The following is a 24,087-nucleotide window of genomic DNA, read 5'->3' as shown; positions in this document are numbered from 1 at the left end:
CTCTCCGGTATGTGTTCTCTTTCTCGAAACATACAATTTATGTTTCTCTAAACTTGATTGGGACCATGTGTTTGTTTGTTGGTTTGTGTTCCCTTGTGTAATTTGTTGGGATTATTTGTGGCTAATGAATACTGGAATTGTTGGGATTATATGTGTTTTTGCATTTTGTTAATTGTCGTTGGGTTGTTGGTCTTATTCATCATCTTTGCTTGATGGTATGGCATCTTGTAATTTTGTGGTGACTAGTTTAATGGCCCCTAAGAAAGCATCCTCTCAGCAGCCCATTGCCAAAAAACGGAAATCTCAAGCGAGTTCTTCCGAACCTCAGGAAGAGACTCCTATTCCTAGGGATTCTCCTAGTCAGTATAGATGGTTTCGCAATGCGGACTGTGAAGCCCGTTGGGGTGTGATAGAAGAGAGAGGTTTTATATCTGAGCGTCCAATTGTCATTCGAGAGATGAGTGCTGCCTTCGTGAATATTTTAGCGGCACGTGGTCTGCGACCATATGTCGAATACTTCCCTCAATACAATACCAATCTTGTTGGTGAGTTTTATGCCAACTTTCCTCCCGATTTCAAAGTAACCAAGGATTCACATGTGTTTCTTCAGGAGCACAAATGTATGATTACTCGTGATGACATTCGTAGTGTTTGTAAACTACCCTCCTCTGGCAAAACTGATTATAAAAAGTTTTTTAAGTTCACTTCTTCCTTATCACGAGAACACATTATCACCACTCTTTATGATGCACCAACATTCGTTCCCCCTGCCTCTCATCACGTCATATCTGGTTCTTGCACACAACTATTCCGTATGCTATTTATGTTTGGTCGATGCAATGTTTATCCCACGAGTCAAAAATCCCGCATCTCTGATGAAGCGTGTAGGTTGATGATTGCCTTGAATACCCCTGATGTTCCTGTTCCTTTGGAGGACATCATTTTCACTCATCTTGTGGAATGTGGTCGCACGGTCAAAAATGTGAATTCTCAACTTTCATTTCCTTGTCTCATCACTCGCCTTGCCGAACGTTCTGACATTCCTGTGATGGATGATGATCCACTATGAGATCAGGATGGTCCAATTGACGGATGGGTTTTGCGCAAAAGTGATGCTAACTCCCGGTCTGTGGTGGCTCAAGTTCCTGAGGCGAATCCTCCAGCTTCTACTGCTCCCTCTGAGCCGTCTTCTTCTGGAGTTCCTGCTGCACCTGACTTTGTCTCCATCATGGAGCGGCTTGACCTTGGATTCTCAGCAGTTAACTCTCGCCTGGATGCTTTTGATAACCGCATGGATGCATTTCAGCAGCGGTATACTGGGGATCTGCACGACATCCACTCGACCCTAAGCGAACTAAAGGATCGCTTACCTGATTTTTATCCTTAGTGCTTCTTGTATTAGGCCTTTGGTTTTTCCTAGCCAAAAAGGGGGAGATGTAGTGTTTTCAGTTAACTGTGGGATCTTATTGAACTGATTCAATGGTTGTAATATTTTGTTGTGCTTCAATTCTTAATTCACATTGAATCCTTTCTATTTTGCTTTCCATTTATTTCCCTTGCTTTCCACAGGTTGTGTTTGTTTGTAATTTCTATTATTTGCAAGTGCAAGACTTAGTATAGATATTATGTCCTTAAATTGTGTCTTGTGTCTTGTATCTTTATCTATAAGCGGTGTTGTCTAGGAAACGTGGAAGGGGGAGATTTGTAAGTGTACTCGTGTTTGTGTTTAAGGCTTGAGGACTGGACCTCACCATGTGACGACCAGACCTCCAGTAAGTCGATTAGAAATTTCTGGGCTTAAGGACCGGTTCTCTCCCTTGAGGACTGATCCTTCAGTACGTGTGGCTCAGAAATTCTGGGTTAGGAGACCGGTCCTCTCTATTCAGGACCGGACCTCCAGTAAGTCTGACTCTGAATTTATGGTCTTCAGGACCGGTTCGCTTCATTGAGGACCGGATGTCTAGTAAGCCTGGTTCTGAATTTTGGGGCTTGAGGACCGGTTCTCTCCATTGAGGACCGGTCTTCCAGTGTGCGTAGTGATGAATTTTTGGGCGAGAGGTCCGGTTCTTTCTATTGAGGACCGGACCTCCAGTAAGTGTTACTCTGAATTCCTGGGCCTCAGGACCGGACCATTCACATTGAAGACCGGTCGTCCAGTATGCATGGCGCTGAATTTATGGGCTAGAGGACCGGTACTCTCTCTTGAGGACCGGACCTCCAGTAAGTGTTACTCACATTTCTGGGCTTCAGGACCGGACCATTCACATTGAGGACCGGTCTTCCAGTAAGCGTGGCGCTGAATTTATGAGCTAGAGGACATGTCCTCTCTCATGAGGACCGGACCTCCAGTATGTGTTACTCTGGATTTCTGGGTTGAGGACCGGACCTGTCCATTGCGGACCGGATCTCCAGTAAGCGTGGCTCTGATTTTATTGGCTAGAGGACTGGTCCTTTCCTTTGAAGACCGGTCCTCTAGTTAGAGTGGCTCTGAGGACCGATTCTCCCAATTTGAGACTGGACTTTCGGTGACGATTACACTTGCTGGAAAACTTTTAAAAGGTTTTAAAAAGTGATCTTTAAGATCCTAGAATTGTTTTAAATGAGTTTGGTGTTTTATCACATGGGGATGTTTGTTTATTAATTGATCAAGTAAATGGAAACTTAATTAAAGATTTGCTTATGATTTTTTTGCTGTCTTCACTTGATGTAAAAATTTATTAACAGCTCACTCACAGCTTACATGAGATTGTCGTTTCCCACTGCATATTAGGAAGCACAAGCAACATGAAGATGGAGCTGTTAATCCAAATCCGGAACCTCGCAAGGTTCGACTGAAGAAAAGAGCAAACAGGGCGAGGATCACTCGGCCAGGAACCAACTTAGATGATACTGACAGTGATTACGAAGAATATCTGAGGGAGACCTACGGATTGGAGTCAGGAAAATAGCTCAAGAGCATGAAGTTTGCCACTGCCCAAAAAAGTTGCTGACTTGACTGTGTTACCTATATCATGCATATATCCATGAATGTAATATATGTTTGCTACTTGTGACCATATTAGTAGCAATGACTGGTTTTATTTAGATGTATTATTAAGACTGCAGAAAAAGTGTATGTATTATGTTTTATTTTATGCTATATATTTTGCCTAGTAGTCTGATGTAGGACAAGCCATACATACATGCCGCACAACAACCCATCCTCTTCTTTCATCCAACCCCATACATTGGAATATAGTAAGCATATTTTAATCTAACCCCAGCCATTGCAATACATAAAGCAAAAATATCCATTACTGTTTGAGGGATGAAACTAAAGGAGGCAACTCAGAATGGTTGGAAGGAAACAATAGGAATGAATTGCTGTACTGAATGGTTGGCGCCTAATTTTACACCCGTGTGAGTTTTTGAATGCATTATGACACATATTGGAAAACTGTGAAATATGGAAAATAAAGTGCAAGGGTTTATTTTTTCAATAATAGCAGGGTGATATATTTTAACTATTCCAAAATGAAGGTTTTGAAAATTGCCGCTATATTTTTAAGAGCTCTACAAATCATTATCCATCCATTAGGTACATATATTCTCCCTCCAATTATTTTAGATATTTTGGAAAGTTTTATTATTTTATAATGGGTGAAATTATTTTATTGTAATTTAAGTGGAATTAGGGTTTTTTTTTTTTTTCTATTATAAGCCAACTTTGCTTTTAGGACCCATTATAAACCCATCACCTTCGTTCAGACCACCCAGTTGATACTCACCAAACTCCAATGGTCCCTGTTCAGTTCCACCTGATGAATCAGGGTATGCGTTCTTGTTGATCGGCGCCATAGTGTGCGAATTTCTTGGTCCGTTGGAGCTTAAATATTCAGTGGCAAATCAGGACTATGATTGGTTGCCATTCTTGAAGGTAGATAATACTCTCTCACAATCTCTTTCGCTCTCTCTGAATAACCCCATGTCGGTAGCTCTGTCTATCTCTCTAAATATATCATTCGCCCTGTATAGCTTCAGATATGGTGAATTTTCATGAGTTCTGTATGTTTGGGTCCTTGAAATATATTTGATTTGGCATATATGCTTGCTTATATTGAATATTCTCCATTGGTGTTGTTGTTTGAGCTAATATTGATGGTCACTCTGGCTTTGTTTTCTGCAATTATTTAACTCATTAATCAGCCACTTGTATACATTTGAAGAATTGAGCTTCTGCGGTAGAACAACTTAATTAGACACTCAGAAAGTCATTTCAAAATATTTTCAAGAAATGGAAAACTTTGGTAACCAAACTTCTGACTTCTGGTAAAAATTGTAAACAACATAACAATGAAAGTGTGGTGAAGATTTAGATTTCGTTTTAAATCGAGTTAATTAACCACATGGTTTAAGACAAATCTAACAATCACTTATTCACATTTGTAATTTTTTTATATTCTGTACAATCAAGCGAAGAATACTATTATTTTGTACAGGGGCATTGTTCTTTAAATTGTTGTACAATCACTATGTTCCATAATCCATGCGCACAAGTAGTATGTTGTGTCATGAAATGTTAGTATGCTGAGATATGAACAACTACCATATTGACATTCAGGGAAAAAACACAGTAAAGTTTATTTGAACGGTAGTTTGATATAAGAGATTTGTTATTTGTTGGTTAGGATTAGTTATACTTATAAGATAATCCATACCCAATTTGACATCCTTGTTAGATCATGTCAGCTGCAATATGTTTCAAACTTAAACCTTAACATATTATTTAACTATCATTTACATATTTGTGAGAGAGAGAGAGAGAGAGAGAGAGAGAGAGAGAGAGAAAGAGAGAGATTAGAGAATACCAGCTAGCCTTGACAACACAAGAGGATGGTGAAGGGAGGCAGATTGAGAACAGAGTAAGGTAGCAAATTAGAGTCAATATAGAACAGAGTAATGTCTATTTGAATATTTATCCACAGTCCCCACTATGCACTTCCTCATTGCTTTTTTTCTTTTCTGGGTGTCTCACCAACTTTTACCTTTTCAATTTCAGGATTAATGAACTTTCAGCCTTATTTGAGTACTTGTTTTCATTTTTATTAATTACTATTAGTTGATCACACCAAAATGGTGAATTTAGTTATCACTCGCCCTTATATCTAGCTTCATCTATGGTGAATTTCCATGAGTTATGTATGTTTGCATCTTTGCAATTTATTTGATTTTTAATGTTCTTTATTAGTACAGATGCTTAATCACTACGTACCCCATACTGGACCTTTGTTCACTAACCTAGCACAAGACCACGAGACCCAACCTCCACTAAATGGCTATGATTTAAGACAAAGCGATGACATTATGTACACATTGCTTAAAGGTTTGAATGATGATACCACACACAACGTTAATGAAACTAAGAATGAGATAGTTGTCCAAACTCAAAATCAAACCAATGGATCGAGCAATGCAGTGGGTTTCTCAACTTGCCAACCAAATGAACTTTTGGGACCAAATAGTGAATCATCGAGGCCAACAAATGATGTGGGGAATGAAACGGGCACTGATTCGCAACTAGGTAAGCGCAAGAGATTAGGAAGAGGAAAAAATAAGAGAAAATTTGTTGTAACGAAACTAGAGAAGTTGGTATTCAATGAACATGGGCAGGCAGTTGAACCAGATGACCTATGTGCAAAGTTTTCAAGATTTGTGGGGATAATAGCAACAGATGCCTCTTACTTTCCAATCAATGTGAAGGCGTTCAGATTGTTTAAAAAGGGAACCAGAGTGGAGAAAGCATGGAAGGCTGTGAAGGTAAAGATCTCTTTCACCAGGCCAATTGTTTCAGTATATCAAGCATTATAAATTTATTCATGTGCTAATGTATGATGCGTATGTACAAACACATTATGCAGGAAGCTCTTGACTGGTCAGATCCGGATACATTAGCTAAGGAGGCAGCAATTGAAAAGATAACAAAGGCAAAGTTGAATGACCGTTGGAAGAAATTTAAGCATGATCTTAAGGTGGAATGGTACTACCCAAATGTCGGTACAGATGATAGGTGGATTTGCAATGATAATCGTGTTAACATTAACCAATGGCGCTTGTTGGTGGCTGATTGGGACATAGAGAAAGAGGTAAATTAAGGCCTAAATCCTCGAATTCATATTTTCGGCATTCTCATGTACGTGGAAAAAATTGACAGTGTCATTTGGATTTTTGTACATAGAAGTACTCAAGGATAAATAAGAGGAATCGAAGGCAATTGAGGCTGCATCACACCACTAGTACACAAACCTTTGCCCAAAAGTGACATGCATGGGTGAGTTTTTAATACATTACCTAATGTTGAGGGTTAGTGTGAAAGAATTTGGCAATTTATCTGACAGTAAGATTGATCAGCCAATTATGTATGGGGATGATAGTTTTGAACAGTGTAAGATTATTTTATGCTAGTTTTGGCATTATCTAATTTTGTTCTACTTCATATAGGATATTTAACTTTAGTGATGCTTGCTTCCTTAATAAATATAGTACAAATGCATAGACCAAAGTAGTGGTGTATTTTTTCATGATCATGCTTATTTGATGCTTGAAATCCATAATAGTGTAGAAAGGCAAAATTATATGGCCTCAAAAGAAGAATCACACACATTTACATATTAAGTAATTATCCTGAGATTGCTTATGCTTTGAGCTAGCCACTGGTCATGTTAGCATTTATCTACATAATGATTACAATTATGATAAAGATGAGATAAATTTAGACTATTGATTCACCACTAAGAAATGCGAAAGAAGTATATTGATAGAAGTAAATTGAGTATATTTCTTGTTTATTTTGTGGTGATGCTTTGTCTAATTTTGCAATTCTTAAATATTGGCAGATATTGGTAGAAAAATAATTTGCATTTATCTATTATGTGCATGTTTTCATTATTAATTAAGTACTTGGAACATGTGTGTGTTATGGCTGATTTTGTGCAGAAACGTGAGCACCCTGGTGAAGTGCTTGACCGTATAACATTCTTCAAACTCATCTACAGCCGCAAAGTGAAAAATCAACTCAAGCCGGTTAATGAAGAAGTCGCTAAACATTTTGTAAGTGCCTTAGTAATTAGATTATAGTATATACACATGTCAATACTACTAAACTGAGCATGTGGTGTTGTCTTTTTTGTTTTAATGCAGGATGAGTTGACTGCACTTGAGCAGAGGGAGCAGGAGAAGGGAAGGGAAATTACGCCAGATGTTCGTGATGAGTTGTATGCAGAGCAATTTGGGCCTGAAAAACGCAATACTGTCCGCGGCTATGGGGTTGGAGTTGAATGGAAAGATGTACCTGGAATTGTTACATAGAGAAGGGGATTGTCACGACAAGTCGAAGTGTTACAAGCTCAATGTGATCTCCAACGAATTGCTGCAGAAGAAGCACGTCAAGAAGCAGAAGAAGCGCGTGCAGAAGTTGAAAGAATCAAAGTTGATGCAGCTAGGAAGGAACAAGAAGCAAGAGAGAGAGATGAATATTTTCGAAACAAGATGGCTGAATTTGAAGCCCATTTGAACAATCCTTTAGTTGCTGCTATTTCAGGTGCATGGGTACAAGCACTCCAAGGGCTGGATGTGCAGGCTTTGATACAGATGTTGTCAAAAGCTTCAGCCACCAAAGAAGCTCTAGCAACCCCACCAGTTGGTGCCAATCCAATGTTGATGATAGGTTCCGATGTCTCTGATATGGCCATGGACAATGCGAACACAGCAAATGATGAGTTTCGCAGCCCATGATTGGATCCAAGTATGTACATAAATTTTTGGATAAGTGTTGGTAGCATTTTGGTTTAGACAGGTGAATTCTAGCCCCTTTTGTGAAAATGATGGTGGGGACTTAAGTATAGATTATATTGCTAGAACATAGTGATATGATGGGTTTAGGAACTGACTGGCTTAGCTGTTGGGTAAAAATTTTATTTTGGAATTGATATGTGGCAGCTGATTCCTTGAGCATGCCAACCCTTTCATAATAGTTAGATTGTGAATTGCTTGTAAGGAAGGGGTTGGAATCATATCAGTGAACTTAGATTGGGTATATTTTGGATGTAAATAGGCAAGTTATTTTGTTGAACAAACTAATGTAATTATAGACTCATCAGTATTGCGAAGCAAATGTCTGAAAGTTGAATCCATCATTTATCATGGCAATTTATACTTTTCTAATGGCTAAAATTATAGTTTATTAATAACTAATTGTTCAATACATACTTATTATTATAAGTATATATATTATTTGATATTATTGTATATGAAACAATATATGAGCAATTGTATATATATTAGTTTTATATATTTAATGAAAGAATGGCACAGATACCCGAAGGTGAAAGGCAAAGGTCATTTCACTAAAAATACATGAATAATTCATATATGTTTTTCATGTCACAGTATGGTATATTTTAATATTATTTAGTGTTTCACGGTTATACAACCATGAGAGCATGAACTGGAGTGGTCTTCATCGTCCAGCGGCCACTTTAAGCCACTTGTATATATCAGCTTGGCTCAAGCTTGGCTCAAGTATATGAGCTTGGCTGAAGTATGCTAATGAGAATGGTGTGGGACCCGGTCTGAATGGACTCACGGTTAGGTAAAACGTGACATTGTCACAATGGATACCCCTCCCAATCGCACCACCGCACAAACCGTGACTAGATGATCAATAGGCACTGCAAACTGTGCCCTTTGAGACTAATTGGCATGGTTTGGTGGGTGTGCCTGATGAAGGATTTTGCAGTAGTGTGATAACCAACCAATGTAGTTAGTCCCTTAATCCATTTCAAAAATATAATTCAATTTGCATTTCAAATATATATCTAGTGCTACCCTTTCAAAGGGTTGTTTAACTAAATAAATAATTAAAATTGAAATTTTCTGGTTTTTTTTTTTTTTTTTGTTAAATGTATATGAAAGTGCTGGATGGCAGTGGTTGCCTAATACTATTGTTCCATATGATCTACATGTTCGTACCTCAAGTAAACCCAGTTTTTCAATTTACTATTGTTCCATATGATCTACATTGCATATATTCACACATCAAAGCTGTTGTAGCAACTGCTAACTCAGAATTAAACCAAAGGATACTTCATATATATATATATATGTAAGATTACATTACATGATAGGTTCCATAAATGTGATCAGTTGTACAAAAAATACATTCACTCAAACTAGCTTAAAAAAAGAGGCACGAAAAAGAAAAAGAAAACCTAGCTTAACAGAACCTTTACTTCCTTCCAACTTGACCCCCTAAGTCACAAGCATGTGCATCCATATCTGCCAGCTTCCTACTGCCAACTACAATCAAAACAAAGCTAATATGAGACCAATGTAATGCAAAGCAATAGGCAAGTCATATGCAAAGCAATGAAACTTAAGGGTAACAATGGCAGATTGATACTCACAAAGATGGAAGGCAATTAAAGGACCTATATAAACTTGTTCTTGCTTATCAATCATCTCATTTCCTGAAATAAGATGTACAATGCCAACCAGTAAACATCTAAAAAAATGAGAAATCATAAAGAAAGTTGGACCATTACAAAGAAACACATGCAAAAGAACTGAGCATGTTTTTGGGGCTGTTTCTCTTGTTCTCCTTTTCTTCTTTTCTACTACATCTTCTTTGGGATTAAGTCTCAAAGAATGTTGAACAATTTAAATTTAGTTTTCGTATTGAATTCAGATACTCAGCCCAAAAAATTAACTTGAACATCTATATACTAAATAATGTCATTATGGAAACAAAAAGTATGGTCATCGGGAGTGAGAGCAAACAGAGTTGATTGGAGGGACACAATTATGCACCAATTTAACAAAGAAACATCACATCATCATTAACCATGAGGTGAGCTACCAGAGAGTACTACTTGATCAAACCTTGATCTCATGGAATGTGAATTATGATAGTGATGACTATCAATCTTTATGCCTTACCAGTTATTGAATCAACTAGTTGACTCTAAAACACTTGCTATGTGGTCTTCTACACTATTATAATCCTTGATAATTTTGTATATTTACAGAATTTGAACAATGTGAAACTTAAGAGTAACAATGGCAGATTGATACTCACAAAGATGAAGGCAATTAAAGGACCTATGTAAACTTGTTCTTGCTTATCAATCATGCCATATCCTGAAGTAAGATGTACAATGCTAACATTAAATGGAAACACAAAGCTGTACCTACTAAAATAGTCACCCAAGACAAGTAAAGTCATCCAAGCCACCACCAACAAGAGCATAGTGCGAAGCACAAAGCTGTACCTGCTAAAAAAAGAAGGAAAAAGATTATGGTAATCGGAATAGGTAAAACCAGTTAAGAAAATCAAGAAAACATCACACTATTCAAGATGCAAAAAAAAAAAAAAAAAAATGATGGCATAATTACTTCAAGCTTTGCAGAATCTTGAATGTTGTTGACTTAGAATCTCGTTGTCAAATGTCAACAAACACTGTTGCCAAAGCAATTTTGGCTTCTTCTTTGCCTAACAAAAGAAGCATCAAACAATAAACATACTCTTATGTCATCCTCATCACCACATATATACCCAAAAATGAAATAAAATTCCTACTTCCTCTGCATATGCTTATCCCAAATAGAAATTAAAAACTGAAACCTTGCACAAATCATACCCCAAAACTGAAACCCAAAAATAAAAATGGAAATTTAAAAACTTAGGATAGGATTTCCTTACCTCAAGCAAGCACAATCAATTAACACATAAAAACTACACAGAAAACTAAAATAAAAACTATTAAGTAAATAAAACAATTGAGGAATAAGAAAACAACACCAAATATGGTGGCGACAGTAGGGCGGTGGGTCGCATCAGTGCCTGTAGAAACATTAAATGAAAATGAAAATTTTTATATTACAAACATAAATAATAGAAACCCAAAGAAGTAAAAGAAAAAAAAAAAAAAACAAAACACAAACCGGTATATATGCTCCTGTTGTTATAATATAACTGCAATAACTAATAAGTACATATGGATCTTAAAAAAAAGTTATTTTTAAATGGATGGCACTCAATCTAGGAAAATATTATAACAAGAGAAATAAGAAGCAGCAAATATGCTTACGCTGCCCATTGCACCCCATAGCTAGCAAATACTGAGGAAATGGGAGTCTCCGGATCTATGGCAGAAAAACATATTTACATCAAAATAAAATTAAAAACAGAACACCAAGTTTTTTTTATCTAACCATCACACTCAAAACACGAACAGGGAACCCTTGTTAGGCAAATCAGTTTTGTTTTTTCCAGACTATCATAGACCACAAAAGCCCCAAAAACCCCAACCTCTCTTAACCCTAAAATTGCAAAATCGATTTAAGTTTTGAAAACCCTAACCTGTCACAAGAAAGAACGCACCAAATAGAAGCTTCCTTCAAGCTCAGATCCACGATTGGGCATATTTGACATTCAAATAAGTTGAGCATATCTGACATTCGACTACTTGAGGAGTAGATGGAGAACTAAGAAGACCAGGGGAAGTAGTTGGTGAACTGTAATATTGAACTTGATTAATTGCCATAGGATCTGTGAGAGTTGAAGTTTCTGTTATTGTTACCATTAAAGCCTTTGCCACCTGAATTGAACCGTTGACCAAAGTTTTTGCCTCTATCTTTGCCTCGAAATGAATTGCCTGTGCCAGAGAATTGACCATTGCCAGAAAATTGATCATTTCTAGAATTGGAAAAAGAACCATTGCTAGATTCACCAGTAAAATAACCATTTCCAGTAAAAGGGAACCATTGTTAGAGAAAACATGATTTTGTGCGACCACAGTAGTAAGTGAATCATTGTGAGAGAAGTTTGTAGACACCAAAATTTTGATAAAATCAAATTGGCAAAAGTTGCAAGTTCCACTATTTGACTAGTCAAAGATAACTAATACAAGCTATGGACCCCACACAAGTACACGTGTTATGTATAACTTATCAAGATAAAGCGGGCCACCAAAGATGACATGTGCCGACATCTGGAAAGCTCATCAATCAAATCAAGTCAAAAGGTTAAATTAAAGAATAAATTGTCCTTAATTAATTAATTACCTAAATTAATGACATTGATTGACCAATTCTTCTCAATCAATGACATTAATTTAAATCATGAGCTAAATTAAATCAATTAGCTCAATTTAAATTAAATCAAGAATCAATTCCACAAATTAAGGTTTAATCCCACAAATCAAGGGATTTAAATCGTGGAAATTAATTCCTCTCTTGCCTATAAATACAGGCTCCTAATTCAGAAGAAGGACTTCTAGACTTTTGGCCAAAACTCAGACAAATTCTTTGACCAAAAGACAAATACCTAAATACTTAAATACTCGAAAACTCAAAGTTCTTTATCAAGCTTGTCAAGAATCAACAAGCATAATACACAGGTGCCGATTCTTTCACCACCAAAGTCGAAGAACCATTACCACGTGACACACCTCGTGGTCAAAGATTGATCAAAATCAAGCCTCAACGGCCCTTGATCAAATTTCAACTGTTCAAGAAGACTTGAAGTTTCAACCGTTCGATTCAAGAACAAGTGTTCATCACCCTTGGATCAAGCACAACTTTGGAGATCGAATCAGAAGAATATTCTTGTAAAGAATAGACACACAGAGATTGTAACCCTTAAATTTATAAATACAAATATTTTATACACTTTTCTCTTGTTATTTATATTTGTAGGAAAATTGTGATCATAGTCTACTATTTTGAAACTAATGGCAGGGGGAGATGAGGTGGATAGAGTGCATTCTGGTAATCAACGATTATCAAGATTTTCAGGTGTTGAAATATGAAGATGAGGAAGGGGATTTGATGATGGTGGGGGATGTCAATTCCTTGGGAGTAAGTACTACTCATCCCCAATTAATTAGTTAATTCGATCATTTGCATAATTTATTCACAAATCCCCAATTAATTCTTGTGTTTAATGTGTGCAGGATGTTCTTGTCTGCAGTAAAAAGATTGAAGATCACAAGGGCTTTTCCATGCTAGAAGTTGCAGAAGCTGATTTTTACACCTTCTGTCTCAGCCATTTCTAGCCGTTGTTTCTCTTCCAAGGACAGGTTCTTAATTAAGCATTACTCATGCACCCGTCCGATTTGCATGTGTTAAGCATGCTGCCAACGCTCATCTTGAGCCAAAATCGAACTCTCCATGCCTCACCGTCTCACAAATGTACATCCACACATGTACCATGCAGGCAATGACTGGCCTCCTCGTCTTAATTTCCAATGTACATTGAGACAAATATTTCATCTATATAAATTGATAATTATGTTTTGCCTTGTTTAATTACTCTTAATTACCACTAAAATATACACTGATGAATGTGGAGGGAAATTGGTCAGTGACTCAGACACTCAGTGCATATATGATGGCTAATTCCGTTTGCTCTTTGGAAAGGGTTTTGCCAAGATTGTCATTGAAAATGGTTGTGTCACAACTCACAAGTCACAACACGTACATCGAATATAGGTCAAAATTTGATATGGATATATAGGAAATTAAACCAACTCAATATATCAAGTAATTAAAGTGCGTGCGATTCTTTCATTTTCCTCTAGCTAGGCCTAGTTTATACTCTGGTGCCTAGCTTCTTGAATTGGCTAAGATGTCGTCTGAGCTCACTCAATTCTATGGCCCGGCCTTTCATAACCTGCCATCCCAATCATGAAAATAGATTTTTTAAAGCATAAAATCTCCACTTTTGTTAATCATCATACGAGGTAATCTTGCAAAATAAACATGAATACACGTTGAGAGTGAGTAGTTCCGGTGTGGTGCCGATTATAAACCCTCCGACAGTCAAATTAATTAGCTTTGAATTAAAAATGAGTAGGACTTGAGATATAATAGCTAGAATTGTAAAGTACTGCATACTTTTGATCAATTGTGACTATGAGTTTTTTTTTTTTTTTTTAATAGTGATTAGAGAGTCATGTGAGCTGAAGATTGTAGGTTGCACAATATATATGTAATCCATGACTTATTCGCAGCAGGAATGAACGTGGAACTTAAAATTAAATCTTCAAGTAGGTTAAGAGGGGTTGTGTTTAAATTTTAAAATTAAATCTCAGCCCTCAACTATTGACCAAATTAACTATATTATTCACCCACCAACTAGGCCTAAAGCGGTACAAACAGAACGGTTTACATGATGAAATCACATTCTGAGATGTGGTCAAAAGACTATCAAGTGCCATATTAAAATACACACATGGTGTCTGCTAAACCAAATATTAAATATGTATTGTTTTTGAGTCCTACAATACAAGGCTACATGAAAGACAAAGCCATGCACTAAGGACGCTTAGGATAAGCCAAAGAATAACGGGTAATGAGAGTTACCCTTTACATTAATTTTGTCCTTTGACCCTTTCCTCATACAACAACTCCATGATTGAAGCATTGCAACATATTCTATTCATCAAATCTCCAAAAGAATCAAAAAGAAATAAAGTACAAAACAGAAAAATCCATCATCAAAGCTAGCTAGCTAGCCATTCTTAATCCATTCTTAATCCATGCAACTACAATAATATAGCTAGATCGATAGAGATGTTAATATGACTTCTGATTTTCACAGTCTAAGTTAGGTCCGGTATGAACATCAAGAAACTTAGCATATCTTTTGAAATAACCAATCCGATCATTCACTCGTGCATCGTTGGGTATTCCACATTCAAGGCCACCGTTGATTATGTTAGTGACCAGTCCATATCCAACCGTCCGATTCGCTGCTATGTCTTCTTCTGTGGGCACATATCGTCCAACCATGACATCGTGACTCGAGGGCTTTGGCTTTTGCTCAGTCATCCAGAACCATAGAGCCGTTTTGAATGCGATCATGGAATTATTTGCTACTAGTTCAGGATTCCTCAGACCATCAAACCCCAAGGCCTTGCCTGCCTGTCCATAATTATAGTTCCTAAACCAAGAATTCAATTACTCAGATTAAACATTACTCCTAAATTGGATTAATATGACAATACACTATTATAACTGAATTTGCTTATATATATACGAAGCATGTGTTATGTTGGATCTCTCTAGAAATTCTCGCATACGAGTCATCCACATATAGATTTTTTACGTGGAATATGATAACATATATAAAACGTACTATATGTCCAATAATTTTGATATTGCGAGACAATCTTATATATGTGGCCAGATTGGCTAGTAAGAAAACATTTATATTTGTATGATCGATTAAACGTATACCAGGATAGTTGAACGGGTCCTCTTCCTTTGTAAGATTTGCCAGGATAGCAAGGCCATTCCTTGTTGGTGGAGTCGCAGTAGTCGCTCTGGGGACTGATTTCCTCTTTAAAGCACAAACCCCATGCATAGGGTCCATCAGGTGCAGTAGCCCACCCTCCCGTAGTCTCATGAGAGATCTGACCAAGAAACGCCGCTATCTCGCGCTTCCGCGTGGTTAACTTTCCGGTGGTTCCGAACTCCGGGAAGGATTTGGAGGCTTTGATGAAGAAATGGTAGGTGTAGAAGTCCTTGGCCGGGCACGCAGTGTCGTCCTTGTGTAGAAAAAAGGTGTTGTAAAGCTCTTTGCTTATCAAAGACGATATATCACATTTCTGAGGCCGAGCCTCAGCTCCCCATGATGCAATAATTGTAGTAGTAGTGACCCAAAAGAAGGTGATGAATGAGAATGAGAGGAATATTGAAGAGGATGATGAGAAAGAAAGTGCCATGGCTAGCTAGTTTGCATGTGCTGGCTTGCTTGAATATAAGATCAAAGTGTGTATGTAGGCCTTTTTATAAATGAATATATAGGTGCTGCCGGCCATGAAATTAAATTTGATTTTTGTAGGATAAGGGGAAGAGGACATGCAAGGTAGTAGGAGTTAATAATATTGGATTTAAGCAACCATATATATACAAAGTCAGAGGTCAATGGTTTAGAGAGTACTACTTGAGTGGTCAGACTCATGTGATGGGCCTGATGGCTTAATTGGTAGTTGACGTAGCCACTTCTGGAAATTAAGTGGGAATGTCGACACACTGCATATAGGTTTGGATATATGTAAATACGTGTATATTGCTTTTGAAATTAATGGAGAAAGTGGATGTAAACCTGGATCGATCTAGCAGGATGTATAGAGATGGACTTCTTTTCTTGCTAGAACGTACATGGATCATGCGCTCTTATTAATTGGTGAATACTTTCAAGTTTCAACATTTCTTACATTCATGTTTCTATATATTTAATCAAATTAACTTTTTAATACATGTATATTGTGGGAATGTAATTTTTTTTGGTCAAAGAGGGAATTTAATTTTTATTATCACACACCAGTGACCACTAACTAGTTTGTGAAGACTTGACATTCGCTAGGACTTGGCATAGTGAGGGGATACATCCGAGCACTATCCTTTCACTTTGAAATTAAACCATTGGCTGACGTGATTCTTGTCTTAGCCAGTCAAATTTGTATCAAGTATTTGTATGTGGGGGGCGGTCCAATCCTAAAGGAGGCTTAAGGCAAACGTTATAAATTTGACTTTTCTAATTTAATATATTAATATATTTCTTGAGCCTTTTTAATTTAATATATATGTCATAATTTTTAGGATTTTATTTAAATTTTCACTTAAATATTGAGATGATCGAAAATTGCTAATGAAATTTCTCTCTCCAAGTTTTTGTAACATGTGTTTTTCAATAAATAACATGACTAATTAATCTATTCAATCTTGAAAAACGGAAAAATATTTTAGATAGATATAATGTTATTGTCCACACGGACCACACATTGGAGAAGGAGAGATCGATGTTGGGTTTTGAAAAAAAAATAAATAGAGAAATTTTGTTGGGGAGACATGAATTATTTGTTTGATAGAAGAGATAGATTGAAATTTGAGAATGGAAAAAGGGAAAAAAGAACCAACTAGAAAGAGAGTAGCAAATGGTCAAATGAAATAATGAAGAAGTTTTTCTTTTTGTATCCTTGTTTGACATCTAAACAGTAAAATACAAGCTCCAAAAAAAAAAACAAAGAGGTTTCTTTTTTTGTTTATGGACAAAAGTCAATTTAGGATGGAATGATTTATGAGTTGGTATATATTTGGGTTTCTTTTTGAGATCTGCTATTTGAACACCCTTTTTTTTTTCTTTTTGCACACCCTTTTCACACTTTTTCTCATTTCACACCCCTTACACTCCTCTCATAATTAAATTTTCTCAAATACACACCCCTCCCAATTACCATAATATCCCCATTTTATCTATTTTCACAAAATTTCTCACTACAACTCATCACCCAACACACCCCCCCATCAACTCAGACAAAAAAAAAAAACACACCCCTTCACCAACCCACCCAGCTCCCTCCCCTTCCCTCTCCGGACAACCTCAGACCAAAAAAAATAAAAACACCCAATCCCCCCCTCACCGAACCACCTCCAACCCACTCTCTCCTCCCCGCATGCAGCACCAGCCACCCTCCTCGATCCCTCTCTCTCCTCCCCGCATGCAGCACCACCTCCTTCCCTCCCTCCATTTCACCCGACCCACCCAGCCCATTTCCCTCTCACCCGACCTCCTCCTTCCCTCCCGCACCCTCCCCATACCACCTTCCACCCTCTCTCTTTCTCTCTCTTTCTCCGCAGCACCACTTCCTCGTCACATGCCATTTGGCACTGATCGGCCGAAATGGTTAGTTTTGGTTTTGCAGTCATCCGCCGAAAGTTTCCTGGTTGTTCAGTGGCTGTCTGCTGAACGAAGCTAACCGTTTCGGTGGACCAGTTCCAAATGACCTGTGACCGGGATGTGGTGCTGCGGGTGAAGAGAGAGAAAGAGAGAGGGAGGAGGGTGGTGCGGGGAGGGTGTGGGAGGGAAGGAGGTGGTCGGCTGAGGGGGGAGCAGCTGGGTGGGTCGGGTGAAACGGGGGGAGGGAGTGAGGTGGTGTTGCATGCGGGGAGGAGAGAGAGGGATGAGGGTGGTGCTGCATGCGGGGAGGAGAGAGAGGGAGGGGGAGGATGAGAAGTGGTCCGGTGAGGGGCTGGGTGGGTCCGGTGAAACGGGGGGAGGGAGGGAGGGAGGAAGGTGTGGGTCGGGTAGAGGTGGTGTGGTGTGGTGTGTGTGTGTGTTTTTTTTGGTCTAAGTTGATAAGTGTGTAAGGGTTGTCCTTTAATGTCTTTTCCTTTTGTGTTAATTAGGTAAATTCACAAATTAAATTATAGGGGTGTGTAAATAGCAGTTCTCTTATTTTTTGGTCCATATATATATTGGGCTTAATTATCACTACTACAAAAAACATCATACATATCACTATATTAATATCAATTTTAAAGGTATTCGATATAATAGGGTTTTTAATATCACTTAAGTGTTTTTTTTTCAAAAACTGATATATATAATATTTTAGAGATCACAACATTTTTCAATATGATATCTTAAGTTTTTCAATTTATCTAACTATTCATTAAAACTCATATCTAACGTAAAAAACTGATTCCAAACTTAATCCTAAGAGAAAGGCGCTACTGTTCAGACTACTTAAAAAATAAATTTTGGCCTACAACCTAACTCAAAACACGACCCCAGACTCAGACTCACGCACACTATTCTTCTTCCAGACACCCGATCTTCTTCTTCTCAAGACACCCAGACATTTGATCTCAAGCACACTCTTCTTCTTCATCGATCTCCTTCGTCGATCGATCGACGAAAAGCTAGAACCACACCCACATACCTGGCCTCACAGATCGACTCACACTCACACATACCTGCAGCCACACTCACACACCCACTCACATCCAAACTCAACCACACCCACCCAGACCAGCATCGATCTCCGGCCTTATCCTTGTATCGATCTAGCCATTCTTGGTCGCGCACGAAGTTGAAGATTTGCACGCGCCCCTTCACCGTCTTCCGATGGCCCGACCGCGATGCCCGATTCAAGAAGGTCAAGATTTACCAGACCTGCAGCAAGCTCAAAAACGTCTGCCAGGTCTGCCTCCTGGACCTTGAGTACGGCCTCCCGGTCTAGGTCCGCGACACCATCCTTGCCATAACTCCAACGACTCCATTCTCAAGAGCGATGGGAACCGCGAGTTCTTCGCCGAGGAGCATGACTGCAAGGTAAGTTTAGCGTAATCTTTTTTTTTTTTTTTGGATTTATTAAGGTTTTGGATTTTGGGGGATTTGGTTTTAGTTTTGATTTTGGTTTTGGTTCTGGATTCCCTTATAGAAATTGCAAAAGTGAACATCTGAGTTGTTATATAGTATACAATAGATGGCTTCAGCTGGTCCAGTACCTGTTTCGACTGTTAAAAATCCAAGTGGAAACACAAGTTTTGCTGATAACCTCCCTGAGGAAATTAATGAAATGTGAAATGAAGATCAAAGATGAAATGGTTGTCTTCTCTTGAAATTTTGGTTGACTTTAGCTTGAATCATTAATTTTTCTTGTATATATTTTATAAAAAAATATTTTTTATATTTCAATCATTATTGTTGACAAGTTTTGTTTTTTCGATAGGAAATGGAAGCAGTTGTGGTAATGAGGTGGGTTTAAGCAGTTTTGGGTTTCATTTTTGCTATTGCAATTGAGGTTGATCTGTTTTGGCTTTCCTTGTTTGTTTCATATTGCTTTATATACGGAGCACTTCTATCCAGACTGGGTCATTGTTTATTTTATTTTTTGTATCAGAATATTAATTTCTCTGGTTTTGGCCCTTTGTTATACATTTCCCTTCTCTATTTCCTTTTTTGCGTTGGCCTTAATTGTTTACAAAAACAAGGTGCAGTCTAGTGTAGTAAAGGAAACCTTGTGACTCGTACCGTCCATAGACAAAAAGAGCACTTCATCCCCCTAAAAAAATTTATTTTATATATAAATATATGTATAGGTGGCCTTTGGAACAAGTGTGTGTGTAAGGGCTGCTCATGGCCTATCAAGGGAATGGGATCCCAGGATAGATTTGATTTTGAACAGTTCGTCTGAGATGTTATATATCTATATATTTTCCTTCCTAGCTTCAAGTAAAAATTGTAAATAGATACCGTTTGATGAAATGAAGCTTTAATGTAATGATTTTGAATGTTGTATAACTTATGTTAATTTGTTGGAGTGATAGCTGCAGAAGCAGAAATAGCTTCAAAACCTTGCTCATTTCGAGCATAGCCAACAGTAATTGCATTATATATATGACTGCAAACTATGGTTTCGCATCAAGTTGAATATCTTTCTGGAATCAGATATATTAGCACATTTTGCATACACGTCCAATGTGGCAGTTGAGACTATGAAATCAGATTGGAATAATAAGTAGTTAACTAGTTAAGAGGTTGGAATATAGGTTTTTCAACCACTCAAAGTATCTCTTTTCTTCTTTATTGGTCTTTGTACATTAAAGTAAAGCACATGCCACCTCTCCAGCCAATTGTTCCTTTATATTGGTTTGGAAAATCTAATGTCATGCTTGAGTTTCTTGTTCTTAGTTGCTATACTTATAAAGCAGCTGATGGTTCATCGACAGGGGACATACAATGTTTGGCATTTGCTTCTTTATTTTAATTTGTACATCTTTATTTAGTAAGTTTGTTTTTTTAAATTACCCAAATTTTGTAGGTTTTACTAAATTGAATGCTATTTTTAGTTTGAATACCATTTTAATATTCATGGTTCAAATGTTAAATTATGTTCTTTAGCTTGAAGTAACGTCAGGGGTGTTTTAAATATTTGGTATTGTTAGTTTTGTACTTTGGGCTATGTAAATAAATCATAAATATTATGTAGATGACGTTTACATGTTATATATATTGTTTACAGCCATATGGCATGTCCTTATCTTTCTTGTTCTCAAGTTCTTTTGTTTGAATGGAATAATTTGGTTCTGGATTTAACTCATGAAACATGATTTTTTGGCACAAATTGAACTTAATTAGTTTTATTATGTGGTCATCCAATTCCAATTTGGGAATTGTCAAGATTTTTCTTCTATATATGGGTCCTTTTTTTCCTTTGACAATTTTCATTTTAATTATCTTGATGGCTTAATCTTTCATTAGCCAAAGATTCTTTGCCTATGTACATACACAGTATATCACATTAGCCTGGATAACGAAACTTTACTATTTACTTTCATCATATATCATTTTTTATGTTTTCTCTCCAATGTCTTCAATGTTGAATATGATTCTTATATAAATGGTGATGTCTTATTACAGCTTCGTGGCAGAGCCGGAAGGCAAAGTGATCCTAGATCAACACGATCTGTATGGTGAGGTAATTCACCCTTCAGTCATTTAGACTTACACGCAAGCATGCATATCTAACCTTTGTAGCTTTGATTGAAGGTTTCGTAAATGATATTAATCATTATTAGTAGAAGTAATAGAAGCATCTCCAAGTAATTAATCAAGACATGGAGGCTTTGGTACCAGAAGTACGTACATTTTTAGTAGGCTCCATGTATAGTAGTTATCTTCTTATTTGTTAGTCTCTTTACTAAATAATTAGTTAAATAGTTAAGAGAGGTTGGAATATAGGTTCTTCAACCACTCACACTATCAAAGTATCTCTTTGCTTATTTATTGGTCTTTGCATATTAAGTAAAGCACATGCCATCTCTCCAGCCAATTGGATCAGTGCAAATTAAACTTGTTCATGTGTTTGCATTAATTTATTGTTGCAGGAAGGGGTGTTCGATCACTAGCATGCTGATATCCCAGCAGTGGACTATAGGCTTGAATGATCACTCATTGACAACTAAAACAGACATCCATGATTTGGATTTAATGGAAGAGGCAAGTAAAATTGAATTTTTGTTGTCTTTTCTAGAAAGTCTAAATGGTCTTCAAAAAGTTGTATCCATTTTGAACTGGTTGTTTCCAATTTGCTAAGGCATAAGTTTGCTGCACGTACCCAACCAAATAGCAGATACAATGGACATGTAGAAGGTTCTATTCTTTATATATATCATCTTTAAATACAACTCTTTTACTATCCCACTCTAAAATCTTGACAATTCCTTCATTGGGTATCCATTGAATGCATATGCATGACCATAGATTTTGTTGTGGATGCAATGTACAATATATATTTGCTTATATACTTGCTTGAAATTTCTAAATAGTGGTTAACTGCATTGCTTATATTGAATACAGCTGGAACCTACTCAAATGGATTTCCTTAATCATTGCCATCTCTTGTGTCTCCTCACAGTAAAGAAGGATTCCATCTGAACCTGCCTTAAAAAACTGGTCAGTACCAAAACCGGCCATACGTGGCCATCATCATGGTTGGCAAAATTCTGCTTTCTACATTCTATATATTGTTCCTTTTTTATGTATGCATTCAATTTGTACTAAGTTCTCTTTTGTTTGCCTCTAATACATCAAACTTAACCGTTCTACTGCATGTCTAATTCCTCTAACCTTTGAAAAGTTGTCTAGCAATTTATACCTTAATGCATATATATAGCTAGCTAGCCATATATTCATGTTAAGAATACCTATTTTCCACGGTGTTAGTTATGTGAATTTGCACAAGCTAGTTGCAAGCATTATTTTAGTATGAGCAAGCTTTAAGCTACCTTACTATTGAGCTAATACAATTTTCCTGTGTTTTCAGTGGAGCAAATCGAAGATCAAGCGATGTAGTTACACCAAAGACCAAATTGATGATGTTCAAGTTGATGAATGGGGTGACTTTGTTAACTTGAATTATGTGTAGGCTTTGGTATATGTGGTGATGGCTGAATGTGCCATTTTGTGGATTTTATAGAACTTAGATCAATTAATTTAAATGCTGCCATGCCCATATTTTGTAAAGGGGAATGGGGAATTGCATGCCTACTGCCTAGTTTTTTGGGAAAATGCATGCCTACTGCCTAACAGTTTTTGTAAAGGGTAGTTTTAGGTGATGCCTAGCCTAGCTAGCTTAGATATATTTGAAGGAAGGGGTTAGAGATGATGAGGTCTCCCCCTAATTTTTGTGATATGACAACTTTTTAGTCCTTTGAAATATATGACATTTGATGAAATAGAATGGATTGTTTAGCTTCTTTGTGCAGGTAAATTGGCCACTAAATAAATATGCAGCAGATGGTTCAATGGTGTTAACCATTTATATCAATTTTCTAAACATAAATTCGATATCAAAACATATGTTACAAAACTCTAATTTCGAAATATATAAGATCAATTCTAATATAAAAACTGAAATGGTATAGAGTATAGATATCTTTTTTGGGAAAATAAACTGATACAAATAATGGCTTCAAAATCAGTTCTACAATAAAACACATATAATAGATTTTTACGATATCCGTTCTTATCACTAATATCGATATCTATGAAAATATTTATACCAGTTTCATACTCTAAACACATATAATTCAGATATACGATATTAGTTCTTAAAAACAATAACGATATCTATGACACTATTTATACCAGTTTCATAATTCAAACACATATAATTCAGATATTAGATATTAGTTATGAGAAACAATACCGATGTCTATCAGACAATGTATACCAGTTCCGTAATTCAAACACATATAACTTTGATTTAAGATATCCGTTATTATACACAATACAGATGTCTATGGAAATATTTATACCAGTTCTACGTTTAAAACTCATATTATTCATTTATAAGATATCTGTTCTGAAAACCATACCGATTTAATATATTATAAATATATCATTTATTGCGTTTTTAACCATCCGGGAAGGAAAAGTATATCGCATTTTAAAAAGGAACTGATTTAAAAATCTCTATAGATATCAGTTCAAAACTGATATGTAAACCAATGAGAATAGATATCACGCTTTCCTATATCGAATTTTAGGGGCCTTAGATATCGGTAAATTACTGATATGTATGAGCTTTTTTGTAGTAGTGTATGGACTTTTTTTTTTTTTTTTTCTATAAATGAGGTCTCATACACAAGAAAGTAATTAGTAGGAAAATAATAGGATTATTTTAGGCTCAAGTACATTTATATCCACCAACTATAGGGTCCATTTCAAGTTGGTCCACGAACTAAAAAATATTT

The 24,087-nt window shown here is 36.7% G+C and overlaps 3 protein-coding genes across 12 annotated transcripts; 2 read left to right on the top strand and 1 right to left on the bottom strand.

Annotated features, from left to right (window-relative positions):
• The first annotated feature begins 5,232 nt into the window (after positions 1–5,232).
• Positions 5,233–7,344, top strand: LOC147286443 (uncharacterized). Its single transcript, XM_086240768.1, has 5 exons — positions 5,233–5,796; positions 5,898–6,122; positions 6,215–6,294; positions 7,032–7,086; positions 7,177–7,344. The coding sequence occupies exons 1-5, from the start codon at positions 5,233–5,235 to the stop codon at positions 7,342–7,344; spliced, it is 1,092 nt and encodes a 363-aa protein (XP_086096894.1).
• Positions 7,345–14,351: 7,007 nt separating this feature from the next.
• On the bottom strand, positions 14,352–15,901 carry LOC147286442 (chitinase 10-like). The gene is made up of 2 exons (XM_086239000.1): positions 15,277–15,901; positions 14,352–14,980 (listed from the first exon to the last, which is right to left on the bottom strand). Exons 1-2 carry the CDS (start codon positions 15,762–15,764, stop codon positions 14,614–14,616), a joined length of 855 nt encoding a protein of 284 aa, XP_086095126.1. The 5' UTR covers positions 15,765–15,901; the 3' UTR covers positions 14,352–14,613.
• Positions 15,902–18,579: 2,678 nt separating this feature from the next.
• Positions 18,580–23,072, top strand: LOC147286441 (uncharacterized). Of its 10 annotated transcripts, none has more exons than XM_086238891.1 (8): positions 18,580–19,159; positions 19,269–19,434; positions 19,560–19,585; positions 21,251–21,303; positions 21,718–21,829; positions 21,927–21,982; positions 22,190–22,285; positions 22,656–23,072. In XM_086238891.1, exons 1-5 carry the CDS (start codon positions 19,119–19,121, stop codon positions 21,744–21,746), a joined length of 315 nt encoding a protein of 104 aa, XP_086095017.1. In that variant the 5' UTR covers positions 18,580–19,118; the 3' UTR covers positions 21,747–21,829; positions 21,927–21,982; positions 22,190–22,285; positions 22,656–23,072. The 10 variants fall into 10 exon arrangements, 6 of the variants coding, with proteins under 6 accessions (XP_086095017.1, XP_086095020.1, XP_086095014.1 ...); XM_086238894.1 differs by having other exon boundaries at positions 21,251–21,308; XM_086238888.1 differs by lacking the exon at positions 21,927–21,982.
• Positions 23,073–24,087: the final 1,015 nt, after the last annotated feature.

Source organism: Dryas octopetala, chromosome 4 (assembly GCF_963921425.1).
Source record: "Dryas octopetala chromosome 4, drDryOcto1.1, whole genome shotgun sequence".
Classification (NCBI taxonomy): Eukaryota; Viridiplantae; Streptophyta; class Magnoliopsida; order Rosales; family Rosaceae; genus Dryas; species Dryas octopetala.
Note: the sequence above shows the minus strand (reverse complement) of the source record. Positions and strands in the feature narration are given on the sequence as shown.

Coding starts and splice junctions, on each gene's coding strand:
- LOC147286443 (XM_086240768.1), top strand. CDS start 5,233: ATGCTTAATCACTACGTACCCCATACTGGACCTTTGTTCACTAACCTA. Junction 5,797..5,897: donor AAGCATGGAAGGCTGTGAAG/GTAAAGATCTCT, acceptor CACATTATGCAG/GAAGCTCTTGACTGGTCAGA. Junction 7,087..7,176: donor AAGAAGTCGCTAAACATTTT/GTAAGTGCCTTA, acceptor GTTTTAATGCAG/GATGAGTTGACTGCACTTGA.
- LOC147286442 (XM_086239000.1), bottom strand. CDS start 15,764: ATGGCACTTTCTTTCTCATCATCCTCTTCAATATTCCTCTCATTCTCA. Junction 14,981..15,276: donor GGACCCGTTCAACTATCCTG/GTATACGTTTAA, acceptor TTCTTGGTTTAG/GAACTATAATTATGGACAGG.
- LOC147286441 (XM_086238888.1), top strand. CDS start 19,119: ATGGGAACCGCGAGTTCTTCGCCGAGGAGCATGACTGCAAG. Junction 19,586..21,250: donor GAAGCAGTTGTGGTAATGAG/GTGGGTTTAAGC, acceptor GTCTTATTACAG/CTTCGTGGCAGAGCCGGAAG. Junction 21,304..21,717: donor AGATCAACACGATCTGTATG/GTGAGGTAATTC, acceptor TTATTGTTGCAG/GAAGGGGTGTTCGATCACTA.